The 10,000-nt window shown below is 33.9% G+C and overlaps 2 protein-coding genes, 3 non-coding genes and 1 pseudogene across 5 annotated transcripts in view; 2 read left to right on the top strand and 4 right to left on the bottom strand.

Annotated features, from left to right (window-relative positions):
• Positions 1-427, bottom strand: part of LOC126653679 (photosystem I P700 chlorophyll a apoprotein A1-like) — a 3,039-nt gene extending 2,612 nt beyond the window's left edge. The window contains 1 exon segment of the mRNA XM_050347618.2: positions 1-427. This exon segment is cut by the window's left edge and continues 2,612 nt beyond it. Within this exon segment, the coding sequence (XP_050203575.1) occupies positions 1-395 (395 nt within the window). The 5' untranslated portion in view covers positions 396-427.
• Positions 428-3,483: 3,056 nt separating this feature from the next.
• Positions 3,484-3,570, top strand: TRNAS-GGA (transfer RNA serine (anticodon GGA)). Its single transcript has one exon. It is a non-coding gene; the product is annotated as a tRNA-Ser (tRNA).
• A 141-nt stretch (positions 3,571-3,711) lies between these two features.
• LOC126653693 (30S ribosomal protein S4, chloroplastic-like) lies at positions 3,712-4,704 on the bottom strand. The gene has a single exon (XM_050347627.2). It carries the CDS (start codon positions 4,478-4,480, stop codon positions 3,875-3,877), a length of 606 nt encoding a protein of 201 aa, XP_050203584.1. The 5' UTR covers positions 4,481-4,704; the 3' UTR covers positions 3,712-3,874.
• Positions 4,705-4,860: 156 nt separating this feature from the next.
• On the bottom strand, positions 4,861-4,933 carry TRNAT-UGU (transfer RNA threonine (anticodon UGU)). The gene has a single exon. It is a non-coding gene; the product is annotated as a tRNA-Thr (tRNA).
• A 1,430-nt stretch (positions 4,934-6,363) lies between these two features.
• Positions 6,364-6,436, top strand: TRNAF-GAA (transfer RNA phenylalanine (anticodon GAA)). The gene has a single exon. It is a non-coding gene; the product is annotated as a tRNA-Phe (tRNA).
• LOC126653704 (NAD(P)H-quinone oxidoreductase subunit K, chloroplastic-like) lies at positions 6,432-8,579 on the bottom strand (annotated as a pseudogene).
• Between the last annotated feature and the right edge of the window lie 1,421 nt (positions 8,580-10,000).

Genomic DNA, 10,000 nt, shown 5'->3' with positions numbered 1-10,000 from the left:
AAACCCCCGCCCACATCCCCATTCAATATTTCTTGGCCCACTATTGGCCAAACCACTTGGGCACTAGGTCCAATGTGAGTAGGATCACTTAGCCATGCTTCATAATTTGAAAAACGAGCACCATGGAAATACATGCCACTCAGCCAAAGAAAGATGATTGAGAGTTGGCCGAAATGAGCAGTAAATACTTTTCAAGAAATCTCCTCCAAATCACTGGTATGGCTGTCGAAATCGTGAGCATCAGCATGTAGGTTCCAGATCCAAGTGGTAGTATCTGGTCCTTTAGCTATTGTTCTTGAGAAATGACCCGGTCTGGCCCATTCCTCAAAAGAAGTTTTGATGGGATCCCTATCTACCAAAATTTTTACTTCTGGTTCCGGCGAACGAATAATCATTGAGTCCCCCTCTTTCCGGGTAACACATATAAAGAGACCCGCCAACAATCAAGTCAAGTAATTAGTGAACCTATGAGAGATACTTATAATTAGTTTCTTTCTCTTATATCTCCCATTTATCATATCTAGTTTCTTTAGTTATTCACTAGAGCAATTATGATCTGGAAGTCGATCCAGGGCAAGTGTTCGGATCTATTATGACATAGCCACGAGGCGCTCAACGGACCTTTCTGGGCTTTGAATTAACGCAAAAACGATTTTTTGTGCAACCTAGCGTATTCCTATCTTAATTCAAAGTTTTTAGCCAAAACTCCTTTCTGTTTTACTTATGTTTTTTTGACATAGAACCTATTATTATTACTCTATTTCAAATCAGGTGAAGTCATTAGTAAGAGACATTTCAGGATCTATTCTAGATTTAGGCTATTTTTTATTCGTTTTAATAACCGAAAATAAAATATAGAAAAGAAACATTCTCTGCTATAGAAAAGAAAAGAAACATTCTCTACTGTTGATATCTGCGTATTGCTTATTCCTATTAAATATTAAATACCAGACGAAAAGAGACGATCTTAGAAGAAAAGGGGTATAATGAAATTCACGAAATTCTTTGATTGGTTCTTCCCAGATAACCGATCCTTTTATTTTCTTTTTTTGACTGATAGGGGTAACAAACAATGAATTCTATTATAACAAATTTTTTATAAGAAATAAAAAAATATACCAAGTACTAAAAAAAGAAATACTAAATTAAACAATAAATACAAAAATAGAAATACAAAAATACAAAGGGGAGTGCTCTTATTCAAAACGCCTTGTGATCTTCAACCAATTTTGCGCTTCAATATAATTTCCGGGAGTAAGCGCTATAGCTTGTTTCCAATACTCTGCGGCTTGGTCGAACCAAGCCTCCGCAATTTCAGAATCTCCCTGCCGAATGGCCTGTTCTCCTCGGTCAGAATAGGCAAGCAAATTCCTTCCATTAGAACCGTACTTGAGGGTTTCCTACCTCATACGGCTCAGCAGTCAATTCTTTTTGTGTCCCATTTTTTTTGAGTTAACAAAAAAAGGTTAATTACATTAGTTTCAAACTTGAATTTGGATTAAAAATCAGTTTTATCTTTTCTCCCACCTTCAGAAGAATAAAGCGCAGGCCTTCTACTATCGTTAGAATTTTCTGAAAGGTAATTATCTCAGTTTTTTTTTATATAGAAATTCATTTATATAGAATCTTTGAAAAAGACCTTCCCTCATAAGAAAGACTTACTATCTTTGGGATCCGATGCTACACCGCTGCTCAATACTTTAGGGGATCTACTCTGTTACATAAGTTGATTCCTAACTTTTGTTTCATATTATAACATAAGTAAGCAGGTTATTATTGTATCGTCCAAAAATATCACTAATTGATCTTTACGATGCTTCCTCTATCAATTAGATCCTTTATCCATAGAATAAAGTATCTAGGCATATTTTTTCTTCATATTTTGACTTTTATGAAGTTGCTTTCTTTTCTACAGCTAATAAAAAATCGTTGGTTTTGACGATGCATACGTAGAAAGCCTATTTTTTCTTTTTTCTTTTCTTTCTATAGTGGAGATAGTCGCACGTAATGACAGATCACGGCCATATTATTTAAAGCTTGTGGTAAGAAGGGGTTTCGTTCTAGTGCCCGAAAATAATATTTCAAAACTTTTGTATGTTCTCCATTACTTGTGTGAATAAGGCCTATATTATAGAGTATATAACTTCGATCATAGGGATCAATTTCTAGCCGCATAGCTTCATAATAATTTTGTAAAGCTTCCGCATAATTTCCTTCGGATTGAGCAGACATCCGCTACGGTCGTCATTCAATTCAAAGAATCTCCGTTCCAGAACCGTACGTGAGATTTTCATCTCATACGGCTCCTCCCTTAATGTGCATAATGAGAATAATACAATATAGAAAGAGAGTGAAATATTCTCATTATGAACTGAGCGGGGCTAGTTTTTTTACAAGAAATCTCTAGCCAACCTTCCTGCAAAAGATCTTTTCTTAACATCAAGCATGTTGATACTCGATAAAAATATAATATTATAATATTAAGTTAACTCCAACAATTTCTTTGTCCTCAATCTTCCTTAATTTCTAGGAATTAGTCACTTTAACAGTCTTCGACGGTTCTACGGGTATCCAAAGTACGAACGAGATGGATGTTTGTTGTCCCAACCGTTCTTCTTAGTCCCAATCCCAATAAAGAAAAAGGAGAATTTCTAACAAAGGTTTCGTCTTTCATATTGTTGATTCCTAGGCGTAGTGCTTCTTCCTATATGCCGCCTATTGGTACTAGTGGGGTACTGCACTGCAATACAGAACCCATAGCCATAGGTATAACCTTACGTTCACTGCTAGAATTGACAATTGAAGCATCTGAGGCTGCATTAATCGGGGATACCCGACAGAGGGCATTGTTTTATTTAGAAACTTCACCTTCAACAAGCGTAGAGTTATTTCAAATCTTTCTACCCCGACTAATGTGTCTTTTTCCTAAGATTTGAAATAGTAAAAAAAATCAAATCACACCATCTCTGTAATAAATAAATGCCTCTTTTTCGCCCGAAGTTGTCGAAATTATTCGTAATAAGATATTGGCTACAATTGAAAATGTCTTATCAATAAAATTTCCAGTTATCCGGGATCTAGGCATAAGTAGCAATCCATTTTATAATTTCTTTTAATTACCTCTCATGAGAAAACGATCCCACAAAAAAGGAGTTGTATGGTACAAAATAACATAAAAACAGATTGTTCCAATCCAATGATTTACGCCGGTATAGCTATAAATATCAAAAAAAGATGGAAAGACCATCTTCACAAACTTCACAAACACGAATAGATACACATCTTTATTGCTTTTAAGAAAGGTTTTTTCACAAAAACAAAAACAAGATTATCCTTATCCCCCAATTTTGAAGGAAAGTGCTTTATTTGATTCAAAATTTTCTATTTTTATTAGTTAGAATTGATTGTACGTACTATACATATTCAATAATTAATATGAAAGACTCGCGATTCACTCGGTTTCGGGGCCATAATCATTATGTAGGAGAGATGGCCGAGTGGTTAAAGGCGTAGCATTGGAACTGCTATGTAGGCTTTTGTTTACCGAGGGTTCGAATCCCTCTCTTTCCGTACCTTCGCCTAATTTATCAATGTTACTGACCGCAACGTATCAAATCACATAACAACGGATACCTTAATTTCAACAGTTAGACCTTTCCTTGATATAGATTCTCTATTCCTAATTTCTGCGGTACAAAAAAGACTGCAAAAATGGGAACGGAATGAAAATATCCCTATTACTCTACGATATATGAATAGGAGAAAACTCCCGATCAAATCAAACCCTTCCTTTTTTGTTTCTTTATTTTTACTTATACTTAGAATAGGGGGGACAAAATTATTCGAACCCTTGTTATTTTGATTTTAGTTAGAATTAAGTCTGACGAGAATAATATTCTACCACCAGCAATTCATTTATTTTTAAGCCGATCCATTTACTATCTATTATTTGATTGACCAATCCTTTATATTGGAGTGGCAGAAGAGTCAAATGTTTTGGCAATTCTTCCTGGGGGGATGACTCAAGAGAATTTTGAATCATAGCTTTAGATTTTTGTTCATCCCTAGCTGTAATAAAATCGCGGGGTTTGCAGCGATAACTTGGTATATCTACTATACGACCGTTAACTGAAATATGCCTATGATTAACTAATTGGCGGGCTCGGGGAATAGTTGACGCCATACCCAATCGAAAAAGGATATTATCCAAACGCATTTCAAGTAGTTGTAGTAAAACCTGACCTGTTGACCCTTTGGCTTTTGCGGCGATACGAACGTATTTAAGTAATTGTCGTTCTGTAAGACCATAATGAAAACGTAATTTTTGTTTTTCTTCTAAACGAATACGATATTGAGATTTTTTACTGGGACGTGATTGATTTCTAAGATCGCTCCCAGCTCTAGGCCTTTTACTAGTTAGTCCCGGTAAAGCCCCCAGACGGCGTATTTTTTTGAAACGAGGCCCTCGGTAACGTGACATAAAAACTCCTTATTTTATTTGAATTTTATTGAATTTTCAAAAACCTAAATTAAAACTGAACTAAAAGAGAAATATGATAAATGAAACTAAATCTACTGTAGTAATATACTACAAAGAATAATGAGATAGATTGTATCAATATCGGGGCCTTTTTGTATATATACCAATAATGTATATAGAAAAAAGGGTCCTTTTCTTGTTCTGGATTTGTTCTGCAGAGATTTAACTATTCTAATTTTTAACTTTTTTCATAATTTGAAGTTCCTACCACATAATAATGGGTCCCCTTTGGTAAAAGGGAACGAAGCTTTTTCAATATCAATATTCTTTGATTTCAAAAAAAATTATCAATTATGTAAAAAATCAAACAAATAGAGAAAAGCCAGCTATCGGAGTCGAACCGATGACCATCACATTACAAATGCGATGCTCTAACCTCTGAGCTAAGCGGGCTCACATAACAGAAATTTAGGATATGCATAGGAATTTTATAAACTAGTGGAATCTTGGCTATTAACTTTTTATTGTTTTCATTATTAGTAGTAGTTATTCATAATTATTATTAGTTATTCATAATGAATATGAATATAGAAATAAAGAATTGACCGTTCGAGTATTCAAAATTGCGCGATAAAAAATAAGAGTAAGAGAAGTATATATAATAAATGCAGTATATATACATCTATATTGAATTGCGGATAGAGAAATGATAGAATCCTTTCTGATTAGTCTAAAGATTAGACTAAAGATTAGACTAAAGAAAGGTTTTTGATAGAGATGAAAGACGATAGATAAGAAAAAAAAAGAAGAGGAAACACTTTTTTTATATTATAGCAATTTTTATAGGAATCGGTATCTAATAATTTCAAGAGTTCCTATAGAATATAACTGAAAGGCGGGTAATAATAAGATTTTAATCGAAAAAATAAGGGGGGATATGGCGAAATTGGTAGACGCTACGAACTTAATTGGATTGAGCCTTGGTATGGAAACTTACTAAGTGATAACTTTCAAATTCAGAGAAACCCTGGAATTAAAAATGGGCAATCCTGAGCCAAATCCGGTTTTCCGAAAACAAACAAAGGTTCATATCATAAAGACAGAATAAAAAAGGATAGGTGCAGAGACTCAATGGAAGCTGTTCTAACAAATGGAGTTGACTGCGTTGCATTAATAAAATCCTTCCGTCCAAATTGCAGAAAGGATAAAGTAAAGGATAACCCTATAAATACATAATACATACGGAAATATACATATGGAATACATATGGATACGTACTGAAATAATATCTCAGACGATTAATTAATAGGGGTCAAATCCATATTTTGTATCTTTATATGAAAAAAGAAAAAGAATTGTTTTGATTTGAATTGATTCCAAGTTGAAGAAAGGGCTGAATATTACTTGATCATATCATTCACTCCATAGTCTGATAGATAACTGATTAATCGGACGAGAATAAAGATAGAGTCCCATTCTACATGTCGATATCAATATCGACAACAAGGAAATTTATAGTAAGAGGAAAATCCGTCGACTTTAGAAATCGTGAGGGTTCAAGTCCCTCTATCTCCAAAAAAGGCTCGCTCGACTGCCTAATTATTTTTATCCTATTCTCTCTTTTCATTAACGATTCCAATTTTGTTATCGTTCTTATGCGTTCGATTCTTTCACAAGCATATCCCATATCCGGGCCGGATCTCTTTTCACAAGTCTTGCGGTAGATATGATATACATAAAAATGAACACCTTTGAACAAACCCCCCTCCAGTGGAAAATGGAATGATTAACAATCCAAATCATTATCCGATTCATTTTTTTTAATTGACATAGACCAAAGTCATTTAGTAAAATGAAGAAGACGACGCGTCTAAAATAAAATGGTCGGGATAGCTCAGCTGGTAGAGCAGAGGACTGAAAATCCTCGTGTCACCAGTTCAAATCTGGTTCCTGGCAAATGATTAATTTGTGTATGAGTATCTATTCTACAACTTATATAAATTATTAGATTATAGATGAGTAAAGCGTTTATGTTCTAAATAAAGTATTAAAAAAAATTAGATTATGTCTTCTTTTTTATTTGATTTGTTCATAATCATAATGTGTCTCCTCTCGATCAAAAAGAATGTTAATACTTCGTATAGACTCGAAAGGTTAAAGTATAAACTCGAAAGGTTTAACTAACTTTAGTTAGTTAAAAGAACTAAAAGTGTAGTCTATAGGAGTTGAGGGTTGGAAATATCCAAGATTCGCCTCAGATACAATATAAATAGAATCTGATCCTCTTTCATTTCTTTATATTTTATTTCACATTCTTTTTCTATTTCTTCATTCGCTCCTATGTTATGTGACTTTTTAAAGCTCATCTAAGGGATATGCGCGGTACAAAGTTCACGATGCAGAATTCGTTTAGTTCATCCTATTAGTTCCACTTGCCAAAAATCAATATTGATGTGTGTACAAATATTCAAGGGATATTTGTAGTTGGAAGACTAAAGATTAGTTTCTTATTATTTTATTCAATAAGCATCTTGTATTTCATAAAAATTGGGAGCAATATAATCTTTACGTAAGGGCCACCCTATCCAACTTTCCGGCATTAAGATACGTTTCAGACGCGAATGATTATCATAAAAGATTCCCAACATATCATAAGATTCCCTTTCTTGAAAATCCGCACTTTTCCAAACCCAGAAAACAGAAGGAATTCTAGGATTCTTCCTTGGGGCAAATACCTTTATACATACTTCTTCTGGTTGATCTATACCATACTCTATTCTTGTAAGATGGTATACGCTAGCTAACAGCCCGCCCGGTGCTACATCATAAGCACATTGCAACCGCAGATAATTGTAACCATACACATATAAAATGACAGCAATGGAATGCCAATCCGCGGGCTTGATTTGTAAAGTCTCTATTCCTTGGTAATCAAAACCCAAAGATCTATGAACTAGTCCGTGTTTGACTAGCCAAGCAGACAAACGACCCTGCATCTTTTTTTCCCTCCCTCGTTTTTATTTGTATATATTCGTATAATAATTTTTTTATTTGTATATATTCGTATAATAATTTGAATAATTCTTTTTTGTAGAATATAAGTATTTCACATTCACGATGAAATTTATGAAGATTGGTTTGCCTTTTTTTTATTATTCTGTACAAAGGAGCTCTTCCTCTAACTTACTAATTCTTGGGACGGTACTGACCTTTTTTTATATTTGAAAAATGTTTCAGGGGGGATCTTTGAAGTAGATGGCGGTTGATAGAATAATCCTTGATTATAATTTCCAGTATGAGTAGCGCGTTCAATATTAAACTTGTGATTGGTAGTAAAACACCGATTCCCCGGTTGAGACCTAATTCGATCTTGATAAATTTCTCGAGATAGTTTTTTACGAAGTTTTGTTATAGCATCTATAATCGCCTCCGGTTTAGGTGGACAGCCCGGCAAATAGACATCTACCAGAATTAGCTTATCGACTCCCCGAACAGTACTATAAGAATCGGTACTGAACATCCCCCCGTAATTGTACATGCCCCCACAGCAATAACATATTTTGGTTCAGGCATTTGTTCATATAATCTCACCAAAGAAGGAGCCATTTTCATGGTTACTGTACCGGCTGTTAAAATTAGATCTGCTTGTCTAGGACTAGCTCTTGGTACTAATCCATAACGATCAAAGTCGAATCGTGAGCCTATTAATGAAGCAAATTCAATGAAGCAACAACTGGTACCATAGAGAAGTGGCCATAAACTGGAGAGTCTTGACCAATTTGAAAGATCATTTAATGTAGTTGAAATAACTGAAATTTTAGCTGTTCGATCAAGTAAGGGAAACTCAATGGAATTCATAACTGTCTCAATGTTATTTTTTTTTCGTTATTTTTGCGGAATATTCAAGAGCTAAGACCATTCTAATGCTCCTTTTCTCCATGCATAAACTGAACCAACAATTAGGATAAGTACGAAAATTAAAGCTTCTATAAATACGGATAACCCCAATACGTCGAAACTCATTGCCCATGGATAAAGAAAAACAGTTTCAACATCAAAAACAACGAAAACTAGAGCAAGCATATAATAACGGATTCGAAATTGAAACCAAGCATCGCCCATTGGTTATATCCCTGATTCATAACTAGAAAGTTTCTCCGGCCCTTTGCTAATTGGGGATAAAACTCCGGCAATTAGAAATGCTAAAATAGGAATAACACTTGATATTATTAGAAATGCCCAGAATATATCATATTCGTAAATCAGAAACATAGGCGCACTCCTATGAGTGTGGAAAATATATTAGATTAGTTTAGTCAAGTCGAATTGGAATTCCTTCGAAATTCTATTAGAAATTTTTCTTTTCTTTATTTTCGATTTTATTTTCTATATATTTTTGATTATTTAGATTATGATTATGTATATTTATTTCTATTATTTATATTAGAATTATATATATTATTTAGAGATTTTTTTTATTTATATCTATTTATATTTATTTATTTATACTATTTATATTTATTTATATATAAATATTCAAATTAAAATCAAATAGAAATTTAATAGATTTCTATTTGATTTTAATTTGATTTATTTTTGTTTAGTTTCTTTTTGTTTAGGGCTATACGGACTCGAACCGTAGACCTTCTCGGTAAAACGGATCAAACTAATTATTATCAAAATGATTCGAACTTTTTCAAAGACCCAACATGCATTTTTTTGCATTGGGCCCGTTCATTAACTGATATAAAAAATCAGTTAGTCTACCATAATTCTCTTAGCCTAAAGATAAGAAGATGGCCCCATGTGCTCTGATTTATAGATTCCGATCCGAGAGCACTACCAAAGTGTTTCAAAGAAGGGTTATCCTGAAGTAGGTCTGCTTTTTTTGGCTTAAATTAACCTAAATTAAATGGAATCTCCGTCGCCCCGCTTCCGCTTAAAGAATCCAATATGAAACTTCATACACCTTAAAGTTCATAGGATAGGACGAAAAAAGAATTTTTTGAGGTCCCTTATACTCATTATGCCTAGCGTTGAATAGATTGGGTATTCACCTTATCAAGGTCTTAAATCAATGATGGGTTCTATTGGCTGTCTACAAAGACACCTAAATTGGACCGAACCCTTTGTGTCAGGCTATTGTTCTCTTGTTCCCTAAAAGTCATGGAGTAAGACATCGACTTCTCAATAAATCTTTTGATTACATGACGGACTCCTTTGAAAAAAAGCATTGGCGCGCGTGTAAACGAGGTGCTCTACCTAACTGAGCTATAGCACTTGCGTTTGTGATACATATTTTATCATGTCGATAATTTCTTGTCAAGATGAATATTATATGATCCCGCATCCTAATTCTATTTCTTTGATTTCTTTGATCGGTATTGCTTATAAATAATATTTCATTTATAATAAAAATGAATTGTCGATGTGACAGATTTTATTTTTTTCTTTGGGCTGAAAAAATGACCTACTTAACTCAGTGGTTAGAGTATTGCTTTCATACGGCGGGAGTCATTG

Source organism: Mercurialis annua, linkage group LG6, assembly GCF_937616625.2.
Source record: "Mercurialis annua linkage group LG6, ddMerAnnu1.2, whole genome shotgun sequence".
NCBI lineage: Eukaryota > Viridiplantae > Streptophyta > Magnoliopsida > Malpighiales > Euphorbiaceae > Mercurialis > Mercurialis annua.
The sequence above is the reverse complement of the archived record's forward strand: the minus strand, read 5'-3'. Positions and strand labels throughout refer to the sequence as shown.

Coding starts and splice junctions, on each gene's coding strand:
- LOC126653693 (XM_050347627.2), bottom strand. CDS start 4,480: ATGTCACGTTACCGAGGGCCTCGTTTCAAAAAAATACGCCGTCTGGGG.